Here is an 18202-nt window from a genome sequence, read left to right as displayed (position 1 = left end):
GAAATGAGGCTTCTATGGCAACACAGACTGATACATCATACACCCCGTAGCAGCGCTGATACGGGGCCGTCACAGTCTGTACAGCAACAGACTGGTTTACCCCGTATCACGTAATGGCACAGCGGTGACCAATTTGTAACTAATATTTAAAACTGTGGTCTATAGTTGCAAGAAGATTGAATCAAAGCAGCAAGGCAGGTGCGAGTGTAGTTATGGGGAAGTGTTTGTTTAAAAATGTTTTCCAGTATAAACCGGTACGAAGCGGGACCAAGAGCATGAGTCTGAAGCACAATTCAAAGCAGGAGTGGCACCTTGTTAGAAGGATCATGCAACTAGGGTTCTGTCACTTCTAAAACAGGAGCTTTAATTGTCTGATACTATGGGTATTTTGAAGAAGGCTTGAGCAGGGTAAATTTCAAGATTGAGTACATATTACATTGTCATTTCTAAAACAACAAAATTATAATTTCTGATATTAAAAGTATTCTGAGATAATCAACTGTACATGTATTTCCTCAAAATAATGTTGTTATGCTTCGTTTAGGAAACCTAGTGCTTGCTGTCATTATTTGAAATTGAATGATGCTCACCCAATCATTCATTAAATATACCTCGTATCCAAAACCAACTTTATTTTCCCTAGTCATTTGAGGCATTATCACGGGTGGTAACTCAACACCATGGCTTCTACATGCATGAGTGGAAAATCAATCTGTTCTTGTGATACCTAAGATTCAAATAATTGTACTTGCTTTGGGTTTTCATGGATTGATGTACTCTCTGATTCCACAACTGGATGAGCATTTGGGATTGTTCTGTTATTCTGTAATTTGATGTCATCTGCATCTTGCTTAACTTCAAACGTCTTTTAATGTGTATTCTCACTGGGACCTTGCAGTCAAAAATTTGGAGAGATTGCTTTTTGTGCCATCACAGCTGATGAGCAAGTTAAAGGCTATGGCACAAGACTGATGAATCATTTAAAACAGCATGCTCGTGATCATGATGGGCTCACTCATTTTCTAACTTATGCAGATAACAATGCTGTTGGTTACTTCATAAAGCAGGTTGGAGTTTACCAAGATTGCTTTCTGTTGTGCAATACTTTTTTTTTTTTTTCTGTTTCTTGGAATTCCTTTTTATGACGAATCACAGGGTCCTGATGATGAATCAAGATTTTTATCTTTGATGTCCCAGTCCATTCAAGTCCATGTCCATGGCTCGGTGATTCAGGATGTGTTGACTGATGGACTCCTCCATGGATAGGAGATGCCTGAAGATTTCTCAGATTAAAGTCTCCTAACCAGTAGATCTATTGCTGATAAACAGATGGTTAAAGAAGAAAATACAGCAATCCAGAAGGAAAGGCCTAAGATTGGATGGTTGGAACATCCCTCGTCCATGGTGGGACCATCAGATGAACTGTATTGCAATTCATGGGCCCCACTTGTATGGACAGGGCATATCAGGACCATGTACATTTCTTGATGCATCCCAGCCATTTACACTCCCTGATGCATCAGGGCCCAATGGACATCCTTTCGTCTTTAATTTTGCTTTGCTTTTCCACCAATTCACTTGCCCTATTCCAGATCAGGAGGCTAATTTGAAAATCGTTTATTTATTTATTTATGCTGATAGGGTTTTTCGAAGGAGATTGAATTGGAGAAAGATAGATGGCAAGGGTATGGTCTTACTTTGTATGCCATAATGGCTGATCTACCAAGCTTCACCTCAAAAGTTCTCGTTTAACATTGAGTATGTTTAAGAGCAAAGAATAAGATGTTTGTGCATTTAGTTACCTCTCCTAGTGAGTAAGAAACTACTCTCAAAAGCATGATAAGGTTAACTGTGAGATGTGATTTCGAATCCTGCTCTATTAGCTCCAATCTGGCATGTGTGTTCGAGGTCCCGGCCATTCATCAATTGGGACCACCATGTATCTGCCATGACTAGAAAATCAGGCTGGCTTGGTCATGAGGTGGATCACACATGTACATAAAATGTGGATGGTTAATCCTTTCTAATATCTATTTTTTTTGCACACGGGTGGCCCATGTTATGCATGGACTGGTTTGCTTTCTGGCTATGTGCCCATGACACAACAGTGCAGCCCACTTGATGGATGGGTCAGTGCGTGCACACACCTAAGGGCTATGGCTGTCAATGGATTACCCAATCCATGGATTCCTGGAGTATCTGATGCAATTTAATTGGATCTAGATCCATATTTTGGGCGTGATCAATAATTGGGCTGGATACCAGTCTAGCAACATGGATCCAGTTACAAAATTGGGCCAGCTCAGATGCCCATTGAGTACTATGGTATATGTATTATTTTATCCTTTAGTTATTATCTTTATCATTGACAATCGTGCAGAAGGCGTGTATTTGGTATTTACTCAAATCCAGATCTGGACCCGATTCTGTAACCAATTCCTACTCCTAATTCAAGCTTGAAACTAGACCTGACAGGACCTGATGGGATATCCGAAACTCATCAGATTCGGATCTGGGATATCATATACGGTATCTGTATCTGAACCCGACATGACCCAAATCAGACCCCCTTGAAAGGGTCCAGATTAGGGTACACCAGTATCCAACCTGCTGACAGCTCTTTAGTCTTCATGCAGTTGCTGTATTGACATGTGTAGGATCATTGGCTTCAGAATCATACTATTTAACCAAGGTATTCAATTATGGTAACGGTGACCGTAACGGCAAGCCTTATAGCTGTTATGATACGGGTGGTAACGGCCACCTACGACGCTGTATCGGTCAAAAAAAAAAAAAAAAATCAAAGGAAGAAAATGCATCAGCCCCATAACTGTACGGCGAGCCTTATAGCTGTTATGATACGGGTGGTAACGGCCACCTACGACACTGTATCAGTCAAAAAAAAATAAAAAATCAAAGGAAGAAAATGCATCAGCCCCATAACTGGACAGTTATGGGCCCGTAATGGTCCTGTTACGGCCTGGTATTGACCTGCTACAGGCCTGTTATAGGGCTCTTATGGGCCTCTTTTTTTTTTTCCTTCAGAATGGCCATTACAGCCTGTATCGTGTAACGGCTCCCACCGTTGCCATATGGCCTTTACGTAATTATTTTTGAATCCATCATTGTAACCTTCACACGTCTCTGTTCTTTAAGTATGATGTGGGTCTTCCAGTATTTCAACAAAAAACCTCTTCAGAAGTTCCCTTCCCATTATTCTGGAAGAATGGGCCAATTTCTTCTCTAATCAAATTAAACCATGTCAAACTTAAAAGCAAAGTTTCCTTGTTGATGTGAATGTTATGAGGCTAATATGGCCTTTTTGTAGCTTCTCCAATGCCATATTTTGTTGCTGCTTCTGTTATAAAGCTAATGGTGCAGAACATTTAGTTTAGTTTGTTACTCTTAAGTAAACATGTATGTTTAGTTCCGTTTCAGGTACATCAAAGATTATGATGGGGGAATCCTTATGGAATGCAAAATCGATCCAAAGCTCCCATACATTGATTTATCCACTATGATTCGCAGGCAGAGGCAGGTAAAAATAATTATTGTGAGCTAGATCAATTTGCTACTGTTTTTCCTGTTGCCACTATAGTCTGACAGTCTTTGGATTCTCTGGTCAACCATTTGGGATATAGAAACTTATATATGGGAAGTCACTCTTGGCCCTGGCATAAGATATTACTTCTTAACCCTGTTTGTGTGGCTTAACTCTCATCTTTAGCGGGCCTGGTTACCATGGATTGCAGACAGCGCCACCTCATGCTTGTGTCTCCTTGATATCAAGGAATCAAGGTTCTTTTTGGTGCAAAATACCTTACATATTAGTTGATCTGAGGGGCACCCTTGTTGATGCTGAATGCCCCAGAACCTCCCAGATTGGGAGTTCTTTTTTCCTTCCATCAGTGGCATATAGTTAGATGATTAAGAAGATGATGAACAAAAGTGATGACCCATATTCAACAGTTTTTTTTTTTTAAATGACAATAGGGTGCCCCCGCCTCTCTTTTAAGGTGAGACTAATCCCTACAAAAGCACACAATCACTAGCAAACCATGTGCATCGGGTAAATCACAGGGTGGGGAATTAAACTTGCGTCTGTGGAGAGTAAAGCCACGATGCTAGCCATTCGCCCAAACCCTGGGCTGGCAAATTCAAACATTCAACAGAAAATTGGCCAGAGATTTAGTTAGGATCTTCCAATTGAGGAGATTTTTGGGGCATCCCAATGCAGGGGCATTTTCACACCAGGCTCAAGTGGGGTGGCCTTTGGGATGCAGGGGCACACTCGGGGTGGGTGGCCCGTGTGAGAAGGGTGGCTCGTGTGAAGCGGAACCCATGTGAAGTGGGGCCCATGAGGGGGGTTCGGCTGAGGTCCTAACCCATGTAATGTAGGGCCTAGGCTATGAGATAAATGGATTGATTTGCCATGCTCTATCAGTTCGAGCTTTTAGAGCAAGTGGTTAATTGTTTTGTATCAAAGTGGTATTAGAGCGAGAGGTACCGTGTTCAAGACTCCGCAACAGGGGCGATTAATGCAGGGGTATTTTCACACTGGGCTCGAGTGGGGCGGGCTGTGAGATGTAGGGGCACACTCGGGGTGGGCTGCCCGTGTGAGGGTGGAGTGGCCTGTGAGATGCAGGGGCACACTCAGGGTGGGCTGCCTGTGTGGGGCCTGGGCTATGAGATAAAGCGATTGATTCACCATGCTCTATCAGTTCGAGCTTTTCGAGCAAGTGGTTGTCTTGCATCACATTCCCTATCCATAGTGGGGGGCTGTCAGATCAAAGGTTGGGATCACCCATGGGCCCACCATGTATGTAATTATGTGCTTTAGAAAACTATCATTTGATGAAGCCCAGGACCATATAACTTTTTGTGTGTAGGAACCAGATGATACTTCATTCTTTCGAGTTCCAAGGTTGTAGGTGATATTTTTCTATTTCATCGTCCAGTATGAGGAATTGCACAATCCTTTAGGGTCGTTTGGCACTGTGGATTTGGGGGGATTGGAAGGGATTTGAGGGTATCCCAAATCCTCCGGATGTTTGGCAGGGTGGATTAGAGGGGATTTCAAATCCTCACTTTTGGCGAGTTTCGCAATCCCTTCCTTTTGCTTGGATTTCCAATCATCTCCTTCTTTTGCTCATTTTTAAAGATAGGAGAGTCGCATATATAACACGTGTCATTAGGCTACTAGTCTATTGTGCACATGGCCCGCTGATTATATCCCAAAACAATCAGAATATCAACTACATCACTAAAATTATGTCAATAGAATGATCTGAGCAGTCCTAACATTGTCCATGTAAATCAACGGTTAAAAATCATTGGTTAGTCATTCGGTTGTGATCCTATGCTTGTGGCCCATCCGATGCTCAGAATTTCACCATTTTTAGCCAAAGTATATATTTCAATGGCCTTATTACAATCATTTTGTCACGCATCACATACGTACACTAATTAGGAGTATTAAAGTTAATTTAGTAATTAAATTCAAACTCTTGTAAATATACTGCATAATTTAAGTGCATGGCTACTTTTAGATTATAGGGGATTCTGAATTTTGCCTCTGCAAGTTTCGCACCCTAAGAAGACTGATCTGTATGTTGTGGAAACTTCAGATAATCACCTTGAAGCATATCCATCCCCTCGCTCGATGAACGGAGAAAAATCCTTCGCCTAAGACTTTGATGGCCAGTTAGGGACCTCGGAATATGCAGCTACCCTTTCGTCACCCCGTTCCCTGGCATCCAGAGATGCAATGTCAGATCAAGCTTTAGTAACGCTATTTCAGGAACAAATAAGGGAAGAAATCATAGAAGTAGAGCCTTTGCAGATAAGAATGGGAAGATCTAGTGAAGCTATGTACAGAGATCAAGTGTCAAGGGCGGAGCTGGAAGTTCAACGGGCCAACTTGGCCAGCATCATCTGAAAGAAAAGATGGATCATAGATGCTATGGGACATGTAGGAAGATTTATTGGCCTATCATTTGGTGATCATCTAGAGGATTATATAGCCATTTTCCAGTGTATAGAGTCTCGCGGTAGACCTCTGATTCAAGTTAGATCCCCAAGGAAATTCCCAACCAAATCAAGCAACAACAGGGAACTCCACAGTCTAATATCCAGTCCCAATCCGATCAGTGGAGCTTACCCGGGAAGCAGTAAGAAAGGATTAAGGGGTGGATCAGTTTCCTAGATGAAGATTCTATCATGGAACGTCAAAGGGGTGGGGTCAAAACAGAAGAGAAGAATACTCAAAAATATATGCGGCAGAAGCAAGGCATACATGATTTGCCTGCAGGAAACAAAGGTTCAAAATTTCAATGATAAACTTATGGGCTCTCTCTGGAAGGAGAAAGATGTGGAGTGGGTAACTGTAGACGCAAAAGGAAGTGCGGGAGGTATTGTACTAGCATGGAAGTCGTCAGTTTGGGCTATGGAGCAAAGCTAGAAAGGAGAATTCGCAGTTTCAGTCATCCTAAGAGAGGTATGCTCTAACTTTAGATGCCTTATCAGCGCTGTTTACGACCCTAATCAAGAGGATAAAAGAAGCACGTTCTAGGAGGAATTGAAGGCAGCTCGACAGAATTTCAATGGTCCTTGGTGTTTGGGAGGGGACTTCAACATTATGCGATATGCTGAAGAGAAATCTAATAGGGGGGAGGTCACAAATGCTACGCGTTGTTTTTCGAATTGGATTGAAGATCAGGAACTTATAGATCTTCCCCTGCTTGGATCCAGATTCACATGGTCCAACCAACGAGCGATCCCGACTTTGTCTAGATTGGACAGATTCCTGATTTTGGTTGATTGGCTTGAAGCGTTTCCACTGGTGTCACTGTCTATCCTCCCGAGACCCACTCAGATCACAACCTGCTGCTTCTCTTAGTAGAAGATCAAGACCGGGGTCCGAAGCCGTTCAGATTTGAATCCTCCTGGCTGTTGATTGAAGGTTTTCATCATCTCATAAAAGACTGGTGGGCAGGGTTCAAAGTAGATGGTTATGCTGCATTTAGGCTCGGCTGCAAGTTGAGATTACTTAAGGAAAAGATGAAGAGGTGGAAAGTAGTGGATCTTCGAAAAAGGGATTTGGAAATGAAAGAAATCCTTTCAGAGCTGTAGGCAATTGATTCAAAAGCTAAAGAAGGCCCCATGTATACAGCGGATTGGAACAGAAGAGTCCAGCTAATCCAGAATTATTCAACAAGGATGCTTGAAGAAGAGATTTCATGGAGGCAAAAATCACGAAGCAAATGGATTAAAGGAGATAAAAATACTAAATTTTTTCACAGTATAGCTAGTGCGCGTGCAAGAGCTAACAAGATCAACAACATTGTAATGGTTCCCGAATAGAGGACATGGAAAAAATCTCAAAAGAAGCTATACAGTACTTCAGTAAACTCCTTCAGGGAGAAGCTTGGCCTAGGCCAAAACTAGATCATCTTCATATCGATTGCATCTTAAAAGAGGAGTCCAAAGATCTCGAGTCCCGTTTCTCAATAGAAGAAGTGAAAGGGGCGGTGGACTCTTTGGATGGTGATAAGGCCCCTGGGCCTAATGGTTTTCCAATGATCTTCTTCCAAACATTCTGGAATGTCCTAAAGGAAGATGTTATAGAATTCATAAATGAATTCTATGATAGAGGGCATATCTCTAAAGATCTCGTGGCCTCCTTTGTAGAATACGGGAGCAGAATCCTTGAAAGAGTTCAGACCAATCAGTTTACTTGGTGGACCCTATAAGATTTTGGCAAAAGTTATGGCATCCCGGCTGAGAGGAGTGATGGGAAAGATCATATCCGATAATCAAAGGGCTTTTATATCGGGAAGACAAATTATAGATAGTGCCCTCATTGCGTTCGAATGCTTGGATTCGTGTCATAAGTCCGGCTCTAAGGGACTTCTATGTAAACTTGATCTAGAGAAGGTGTATCATCACATCGATTTGGGTTTCTTACAGTACATGTTACATCGTATGGGATTTGGGGTTAAGTGGAGAGGGTGGATGAGGGAATGCGTGGGCTCAACTTATTTCTCAATTCTTCTTAATGGGTCCCCTAAAGGTTTCTTCGGCAGTTCAAGGGGCCTTTGCCAACGTGATCCGCTATCTCCTTTTCTTTTTTTAATTGTTGGGGAGGCCCTATCCAGAATGTTGAGAAAAGGTCAGGATGAAGGAACCATTAGCGGCCTTAGAGTGAAAGGAATGGATACAACGATTTCCCACATTCAGTTTGCAGATGATATGCTTCTGTTTTCTGAAGCAGACCAGGAGAAAGTGAGCAACCTATCACCACTATTTGGTGCTTTGAGGTAGTTTCGGGTCTTAAAGTAAATTTGGAAAAGTCAAAGATGTTTGGAGTGAATATGAAGGAAGGTGAAATACAGGAATTCGCTAATTACTTTGATTGTCCAGTGGGAAGACTCCCGACCAAGGTGTCCCGTATCGGTATCGGTTGGCGTAACGGTGACCTCCAAAACCGATACGGATACGGGGGCGTAACGGTGATACGGGGGCGTAACGGCCTGTAACGGCGCAAAAATTTTTTTTTGCCAAAAAAATATGAAAAAATATGGATTAAATCCAGAATATTCTAAGCATTCCAAATATGCATTCATTTATAAATTGGAACATGTTTATGGTGGTGTAACGGTCCACTCTTTGGTGAGAAGTTGTATCGGACTGTCTGATGAATTTATGAACCAGATAACCTGAATTTGACTACAAAATTCATATATTTAATTTTCTAACTATCTACTATCAATGATAGATATATTAGAATGAATGTAAAATGAAAATATCTTACATTAGGTGTTTGCAATTATTTTTGAGGAATTTCTCGAACATACCGGTGGTCCTGTGCAGTGTGGTGCACGTGACTGTGATAGTGTGATTCCTTTCTATGACCTAACATCCTCAAGTCAAGAATATTAAAAAATAATAATTAGTAGTGTCTGATATACTCCCCTGCAACTTGATTAAGGATTACTTGATTGGTTGTCAGGGGAGCTATTTTAAATACAAGTTCGGCAGTGTCAAGTGTGTGCATGGCTTCTTGCAATAATACTGTTGTGAGCTGTCTGCTGCAACAAATACTTACCTTAACACAAATATATACTCACAATCACAAGTCACCACCAAAATGAAAATCTGGTTTTTGTGGTTGCTCAACCTCCACATCATCATCATCGTCACCATCAGGCTGAGGCTATCCAATAGGTGTCGATGCTGCATATCCATAATATCCAGTGCCAGAAGGAAATACTAGATCAACGAAACTAGAGGATGACTGATCCTGACTAGGCAACGACTCTGACCCGGAATAAGGATATCCACCAGTGCCCGTCGAATAGCCATACTGGTGCCCATACTCAGGCTGTTGAGAATCTTGAGATTGAGAGTGCGTCTGATGTGATGAGTAACTTGGATTTGGATCTGGATATCTATAATCATATGGATATTGATCAGGAGGGCTACTCCAACATGAATGTGATGGAACAGGCTTAGTATAACCATCATAATTCAATTCACCATAAGAATATCCATCATAATAACCAAGACCATGAGCCTGCTGATGTTTCGAACCTCTCGGACCCGGTGCACCACTAGATGTACCCACCTCCTGCTGGCTGTATCGTGACTCGGTACACTCATAAGTCCGACCTCGTGTACCACCTCGTCGCTGTTCATCGACATCGTGATCTGTAGACGGCTGTATAGGGCACTGAGCAACACCAGAAGTGCCAGCACCAGGGGCAAGGGGGTCATCGTCTTCATCCAACACGGTCACGCTACCATTGCTCATACTCTTTTGTTGATCTTGAGCCGTATCTGTACGTGGCATAAACGCTGCCCCTCTTACTGGGTCCAACACATCTGCACGACTCTCTTGTTGCACTCTGCGTATTTCTGGGTCATCAATTTCCAATTCTTCACTATCTTCTTCAATTTGTTTTTCCCTTGTTTCCAACCAAGGTAGAAGTGGGTCATCCTCATCATAAATATTATCCAAGTTTATTGGACAGTAGTCTCCATCATCAGCAGTTGTAATGCTCCTATGATGTCGTCGCATTCTTAGTTTTATATTGTAGTGCATGAAGACAAGTCTATCTAATGTTCTAGTCTGCAATCTATTCCTATTCTTTGAATAAATGAGCGCGAAACAACTCCAATTCCTTTCGCAGCTAGAGGAAGATGTTGTCTGTCTCAAAACTTTTACTGCAATTTTTTGGAGAGCCTTCGTACTCTCTCCGAAATTAATCCACCATTCGGCCGGTTGCAATCTAGATACTGCATGCTGTGCAAGAGCATCTCCAAAGCTACCAAGGCGATTTCCAAATGTATCTAATTCATTTAATGCCTTTATTTGCAGATCTAAGTCAGGCTCTAATCTCTTTATCACATTTTTTAGCCCGACACGAACTTCATCATCCGCAACAAATGATTGGGCATATCTATACCTAGGATTTAGGTAGTAACCTGCTGCATGAAGATCGTGATGGAGTTAGTTTGTCCATCTCTTGTCGATCATCTTCCAATAAGTCTGCCAACTTCTACAATCATGTTGAATTGCAAGTTTGCCTTATCCATGGCATCATATAGGAAGCCCATGGTAGGTGCTTCATCGGATTCAACAAGACGGAGTACCCTCATTAGTGGCTCCATCACCTTTAGGATCGCCTTGACCTTCTTCCAATATTTGTTGTCCCGTATGGTGTTCGCAACTTCGACCGGTATTCCTGATGTCTTCTTCCCATGTTTTGTGTTGAGCCATTCTCGGGAAGCGAACATCTCACTCAACTCTTCCCTATGCTGGAATAAACTCTCTAATGCTATAAAGTTTGTTGCGAATCTAGTCGCTGCAGGCCTCAACAACTCTCGTCCTTTCGTGAACTTTCTCATTATTGCAACTACTTGATTATGGTTGTAAATAAACGTTGTCACTTCCCTTGCCCTTTCGACCATTTCCTTAACATTCTTTTTCTTCCCAATATCTTCCAATATAAGATCAATACAATGGGCAGCACATGGTGACCAAAAAAGATGTTTTCTCTTATCCATCAACATATGTCCTGCAAGCTTATATGTTGCTTCATTATCTGTCACAATCTGCACTATATTCTCCTCTCCAATCTCGTCCACAACTTTATCCATTAGTCCATTAATATAAGTAGAATTTTTTGTTGCCTCTGAGGCATCAATTGACTTGTGGCATATAATTCCTAAGTGGCAGTATACCATGAAGTTAATCATGCTGCGTTCACACATGATTGTGCATCCTCTGGCTTGCTATACAGGTTTAAAGGTAGCCACGTATGTTTTTACATCCGCATACTCTGCATCTGTCCAGTTCCCCCTAATCTCCTTAGCCGTGGGAGCTTTTATTCCTTCACCTACTTTTACTGCTGCATCAATTACCACCTGCCAATATGGAGAATTGGTTGCGTTAGGAGGTATGTTGGCATGTATAAATAACTTTGCTGCTGCTCTACCTAATTTTTCAACGGAAGTTCTACTCCACATTTGTGTTATCTTCTTTTGTTTAGTTGATTCTTTCCTAAATAGGATTGGATCAATAGAGGGTCTCCTAGGCTCATTTACTTCTTCATCCAAACGTATAGGGGCATCATGTGAAGATGTCTGTCGTCGGCTCCCAAACATACGTCGTAACCCACCAAACCTACCCCCCCTGCAGAAGTAGTTGCACTCCCACTGTCTCCCCTGTATCACGCACTGACCCATGCGTGCCAAACATGCGGCGACGTTCTTCCTCTTCACGAGCTAGACGCAAGCTCTCTCTCCTAGCTATAGTAAGTTCTCGATCTGAATCTTCGTCAGAATCAATAATATCTTCATCACGAATGGCCATATATTCAGGACCAAACACTTCCCGTCGAGCTGCATCCAAAATATCATCTTTCTTCTTTTGCACAGCAGCACGTTTACCCTTCGACTCATCCAGACTAGCTTGCATTATCAGCATTATCTCTTTCGGTACTCTACTACATGGCGCAACTTGACCCTTTCGATGTGCCAAATGTTATTTGAGACGGGTAATTCCACCAGTCACTAGTCTATCACAATACTTGTACTTCATTTGGTGCCTAGTACCACCAACCCTCTCACAATGTTGCCATCCAATATCATCACTTGTTGTTGGCCAGACCCAGACATTTCTTTAGGCTTAGGTAGACACTAGATAATTAGATTTGAGTATGAGTGTATGACCTATGTTAATAAAGATGATTTTATATTCTAACTAAACCCTAAGAAGCTCCAAAGCAAAACCTGTCCAATATAAGCAAATAAAAACATAAAGTCACTAATTCGAAAATAGAAAAAAATTATAAAATGACACCCCAAATCTGTAAAATACACATTAACATGTTCTACTATGATTAACACATCACATGGCATGATTAAAACAGTAAAACAATCATTAAAAAATTATTTTTTAAATTTAAAAAAGAAGGGCCATAATTAATGCGTAAATAGAAAAAATATTAAAAAATTATAAAATGGCACCCCAAATCTGTAAAATGCACATTAACATATTCTACTATGATTAACACATCATATGGCATGATTAAAACAGCAATACAACTATTAAAAATTGATTTTTCGAATTTAAAAAAAAAAGGGGCAAAATTCATGCGTAAATAGAAAAAAATATTTAAAAAATATAAAATGGCACCCCAAATCTGTAAAATGCACATTAACATGTTCTACTATGATTAACACATCATATGGAATGATTAAAACAGCAAAACAATCATTAAAAATTGATTTTTCGAATTTTAAAAAAAAGGGGCAAAATTCATGCGTAAATAGAAAAAAATATTTAAAAAATATAAAATGGCACCCCAAATCTGTAAAATGCACATTAACATGTTCTACTATGATTAACACATCATATGGAATGATTAAAACAGCAAAACAATCATTAAAAATTGATTTTTTGAATTTTAAAAAAAAGGGGCAAAATGCATGCGTAAATAGAAAAAAATATTAAAAAAATATAAAATGGTACCCCAAATCTGTAAAATACACATTAACATGTTCTACTATGATTAACACATCACATGGCATGATTAAAACTGCAAAACAATCATTAAAAATTGATTTTTCGAATTTTAAAAAAAAGGGGCAAAATTCATGCGTAAATAGAAAAAAATATTTAAAAAATATAAAATCGAACCCCAAATCTGTAAAATGCATATTAACATGTTCTACTATGATTAACACATCATATGGCATGATTAAAACAGCAATACAACCATTAAAAATTGATTTTTCGAATTTTAAAAAAAAGGGGCAAAATTCATGCGTAAATAGAAAAAAATATTTAAAAAATATAAAATGGCACCCCAAATCTGTAAAATGCACATTAACATGTTCTACTATGATTAACACATCATATGGAATGATTAAAACAGCAAAACAATCATTAAAAATTGATTTTTTGAATTTTAAAAAAAAGGGGCAAAATTCATGCGTAAATAGAAAAAAATATAAAATGGCACCCCAAATCTGTAAAATGAATATTAACATGTTCTACTATGATTAACACATCATATGAGATGGTTAAAACAGCAAAACATATTAAAAAAAGTATAAATACCTATTTTTGACAAATTTATGAAAAATGGCCCACCAAGCTTTGATTCAACAAAATCCGCAATATAATGTGTTTTTTCCTCAAATATCCAGCCAAGGTTGGTCGAAATTAGTAGTAGAAGGAGTGAGAAACAGTTTGGAAGCAAGAAGTTTCGAAAAAACATCAAAAACGGAGCTTAAAATGCAAAAAAAATGGCCGTTTTTCGACCGTTACGGCGCTGACCGTTACGCCAGACCGTTACGCCCGTATCGGCCGATACGGGTACAAAAATCCGAATCGGCCGTTTCGGCCCCGAATCGCGTAACGGCTCGTATCGTTACCGTTACGTATCGGCCGATACGTAACCGATTTGGCATACCATGCTCCCGACCACGTTTGTGGGTCTTTCGCTATGTATAGATAAGCCTCCAATATCTTTATAGGACAAGGTCATTGATAGGTTCGAGAAGTATCTAACAAGAAGGAAATGCAAATACCTGCCTTTGGGTGGTCGTCTCACTTTGATCAAAGCGGCGCTTTCGAATTTGCTTTTATATTTCATGTCCCTATTCAAATGCCCGACTTCGATCATGTCAACTCTAGAAAGGCTTATACGAGACTTCCTATGGCAAGGGAAGGAAGAGGAAGAAATTTCATTTGGTAGATTGGAAGGAGGTGTGCAAGGAGAGGAAAGAAGGAGCAGGGGTGAAAGATCTCAAAAGAATGAATCGAGCCCTAGGAAAATGGATCTGGAGGCTTGGGATCGAGAATGGGACTTTGTGGAACACCCTAGTCAAAAGCAAGTATGGACGCTCAAAGGGAGGATGGTGGACTAAGGAGTCGTCACGGTACAAAGCATCTGTGCCGTGGAGAGATGTGCTATCCATGAAGGAGGAGGTTCTAAAAGGCATTGGTATTGCTCTAGGAGATGGCAAAAAGACTCGTTTCTGGGAAGACGCCTGGATGGGAGAAGCTACCCTCAAAGAAGAATTTCCAAGCTTATTTCGTTTTGCGCTAAATCGATCTAGCAAAGTAGCGAATTGTTACTCAGTTGTGGGGGAAGAAATCGTATGGAATCTTATGTGCAAAAGAGATCTCCAGGACTGGGAGATTGAAGATTATATCGCTCTCCTTAGTCGCATAAACATTTGCAAGCCGAATTAGTTTAGGGAAGACACCTGATGAGGACATTACCTTCAAAGTTTATCAAAGGCGAAGGTGGCCGATGAATACATCTTTATGGCTCGATGATGATTCATGGCACAACCAAGGATGATTTTGAAGACCTGGTCAATGGCACAACCAAGGATGATTTTGAAGACCCGGTTAATGGCACAACTAAGGATGATTTTGAAGACCTTACACGTGTCCTTGGATTAATTGAAGGCCCAACATCAGGAGGACACATGTGTAGGATGAGTTAGAAGACTGATCTATTATGTGGGATTTTTTTTAATTTTTTATTTAGAAAGCTTTGTTTTGCGCGTTTTTTTTTTCTTTTGTTATAGGGGTAGTTTAGGCATTTTCTTTTAAATTCGAATTTTATAAATAGGGTGCTTTCTGCCCTAAACCTAATAATATTTTTTTAATGAAAGCTTGGTGCCTCCTTCCCATTTCTCTCTGTGGTAAATTCTTCTCTTCCCCTAATCTTTTCTCTTTTAAATTCTATTTTTAGCCCTCCAACCTCCTTCTTCTCTTTCTATGCTTAGTATTTTTTATTTTTTATTTGGTTTCTATTGACCCTGAAAATCTGAGAATTGATCCCAACCCTCTCTCAGATTTTCCAGCCGTCCCTATTCCAGAAATCTTTTGATTTCCTGGACTAGAGAAGCTGCATTGATTGTTGGATTGAAACAATGCAAGATTGGGAGGTCCCATCCCTCGCCAGATCCAATCCACGCATGATTTGAATATAGTACCGCAGGATTGTGATGATGGTCTGCAACCATTGCATGTTTCCTTTGTTATTATCTTTACTATGATGTGGAATGTTGAATATTTCAATTGATTTGCTTAGTTTATTTTGCTGGATAATTTTTGTGGTCACACATGCATTCTAGTTTAGACCGTCCTACATCAAATTTGGTATCAGAGGTTTAGGTTTTGCATGGTTTTTGTTAGATTGAGTTATCTAAACTTAGGATCATATGTTTTCTCATCTAGGATTGTCTAGATAATTCCATATCTACATCCCACAGAAATTGCAATCCTGATTTTTCAGATTCATAGTCCTGTGAGATGTAAGTCTAAATTTCCAAACTTGTGTTTTCATTCCAGTTAAATTTGAAAATCTGCAGCATTCATACATCATATAGAAATAGCATCATACATCCATATTGAGGTCTGTTCAAACCTTCGAGTCGGGCTTGGGAAAATCGAGTTCGAGTTTTTACTGTATGCCCACTAGAAGTGGTAAGGGTTTTGGCCAACACCCCATCATGAGTAACGGGCAATTAAACGATCACCTCGTTCAATTACTCCAAAAGATAACTGTCATAGAAACATCCAATAAAAATATCGAACGAAAACTGATTGCCACCGAAGCTAGACTTGAGCGATTAGAGGCATCCCAAAGGGAAAACCCCACCGTTGGGGGAGATGTGCAATCGCAGGTAGGTGGGGGCAAGCGAAGATGTATTGGACCAATAAAGAGCGTAAGATTGAACGGGTGGGAGGAGCTCCCGTTACCCAATGGAGCGATATGAAAACTATACCAGAAGCTCCTGGAACAATGACAATCTTTACGCTAAGGATCCATGCCTGTCACGAAATACATCGCAAAATTTGAGGAATTCATGATGCGATGTGACATTGAGGAAGACCCTCTAGTAATGCTCACGTGTTTCAAGACGGGCCTTCGATCGGATCTTCAACATGAGCTTTGGGCTCGTCCTGTGATAGATTTGGACGAGATGTACCAAGCGGTGCAGGAATTAGAGCAGTATCTGAAGACTCCTATCACAAGACGGTTCAATTCCCGAGACTCTAATGTTAGGACTGGTTCTCAGGGAACTAGACCCAACATTAGTAATCAACCTAGGGTGCAGGCGAATGTTCTGCCTAGGCCTAGGGATGACAAGTGAAAAGGCATCCTTGGTGCTGATCCAGGTGGAGGACAGAATGTGAGATGTTACGAATGTGGGAGTATTGGCCATTTTGCAACTCAGTGTCCCACTAAGAGCAAAGGAAAAGCCTTAGTCATAGGCGATTCCCAGGATAACGAGTATGATCAGGGCGACTCTGAAGTCTAAGAATATCAGCCCGTAGGATCATTGAGTGATGAGGATGAGGTGGGTGATGATGCCACACTAGCAGTTGTCAGTGTCCCACTAAGAGCAAAGGAAAAGCCTTAGTCATAGGCGATTCCCAGGATAACGAGTATGATCAGGGCGACTCTGAAGTCTAAGAATATCAGCCCGTAGGATCATTGAGTGATGAGGATGAGGTGGGTGATGATGTCACACTAGCAGTTGTCAGGTGTGTGCTAGCCCAAACTAGAAGTAGTGTTGACTGGCATCGAAACACTATCTTCTACACGATCGCCAAGTGTGGCGAGAAAAATTGTAAGGTGATAGTGGACAATGGGAGTTGCCAGAATGTAATTTCCACTAGCACCTTAGGCTGTCTAAAGTTAGAGGCCACCCTTCATCTTGACCCATACAAAGTCTCATGGGTAGACAAGACTTCCCTTCCTGTCACCCATCAATGTCTTGTACCCATCGAGTTCGGGTCTTATACGGAATCCTTGTGGTGTGATGTGTTGCCCATGGATGTCTGTCACATCATCCTAGGCAGACCGTGGCTATTCAATGATGACGTCACGATCTACGGTCGTTCTAATGCATGTACCTTCATGCATAATGGCAAAAAGATCAAAATGAATCCTATGCCACCACAAAACACTGCACAGAAGAAAGGTGAGAAGGCTAGTGAGCCTAAAGAAGTGAGGAAATCCACACCCAAGTCTCTCCACATCATCACAGCTAAAGAGTTTGAAAGAGAGACTGAGGAGGATTCGACAGTGTATGCCTTAGTGGCTAGAGAGGCTACACCAGAAGTACCAGTAGAGTTATCCCACGAGGTAGCCCCGATTTTAGAGGAGTACAGAGATGTATTCTCTGAGGATTTGCCGGATGAGTTGCCACCCATGAGGGACATCCAGCATGCCATTGATCTTATCCCTAGGTCGACTCTATCAAACCTTCCTTGCCTATAAGATGAACCCTGCGAAGCATGCAGAGTTGAAGAAGCAAGTAGATGAGCTCCTGCGAAAGGGTTTCATCTAGGAGAGCATGAGCCCGTACGCCGTACCTGCTTTACCGACACCTAAGAAAAACGACACTTGGCACATGTGTGTGGACAGTAGAGCCATCAACAAAATCATGGTCAAGTATAGGTTTCCCATGCCTAGGCTTGATGACATGTTAGACATGATGGCTAAATCCACCATTTTCTCCAAAATAGATCTCAAGAGTGGATATTACCGAATCCTTATATGCCCCGGTGATGAATGGAAGATAACCTTCAAGACGAATGATGGGCTATATGAGTGGTTGGTCATGCCTTTTGGCTTGACTAACGCACCCAACACTTTCATGC

At 41.0% G+C, this 18202-nt stretch overlaps 1 protein-coding gene and 1 long non-coding RNA gene across 5 annotated transcripts in view; one reads left to right on the top strand and one right to left on the bottom strand.

The window, feature by feature from the left end:
* LOC131233920 (histone acetyltransferase GCN5) overlaps positions 1-18202 on the top strand; it is a 64641-nt gene that overhangs the window by 21543 nt on the left and 24896 nt on the right. For 2 of the 4 annotated variants that reach the window (XM_058230782.1, XM_058230780.1), the window contains exons 5-7: positions 899-1067; positions 1642-1685; positions 3439-3538. In XM_058230782.1, coding sequence (XP_058086765.1) covers positions 899-1067; positions 1642-1685; positions 3439-3538 — 313 coding nt within the window. Of the gene's footprint in view, positions 1-898; positions 1068-1641; positions 1686-3427; positions 3539-18202 lie in introns of all 4 variants that reach the window. The other 2 variants (XM_058230784.1, XM_058230781.1) reach the window with 1 other exon arrangement.
* On the bottom strand, positions 2577-3165 carry LOC131233922 (uncharacterized). Its single transcript, XR_009165414.1, has 2 exons — positions 2945-3165; positions 2577-2830 (listed from the first exon to the last, which is right to left on the bottom strand). It is a non-coding gene; the product is annotated as an uncharacterized LOC131233922 (long non-coding RNA).

This window comes from Magnolia sinica, chromosome 18 (genome assembly GCF_029962835.1).
Source record: "Magnolia sinica isolate HGM2019 chromosome 18, MsV1, whole genome shotgun sequence".
Lineage (NCBI taxonomy): Eukaryota > Viridiplantae > Streptophyta > Magnoliopsida > Magnoliales > Magnoliaceae > Magnolia > Magnolia sinica.
Note: the sequence above shows the minus strand (reverse complement) of the source record. Positions and strands in the feature narration are given on the sequence as shown.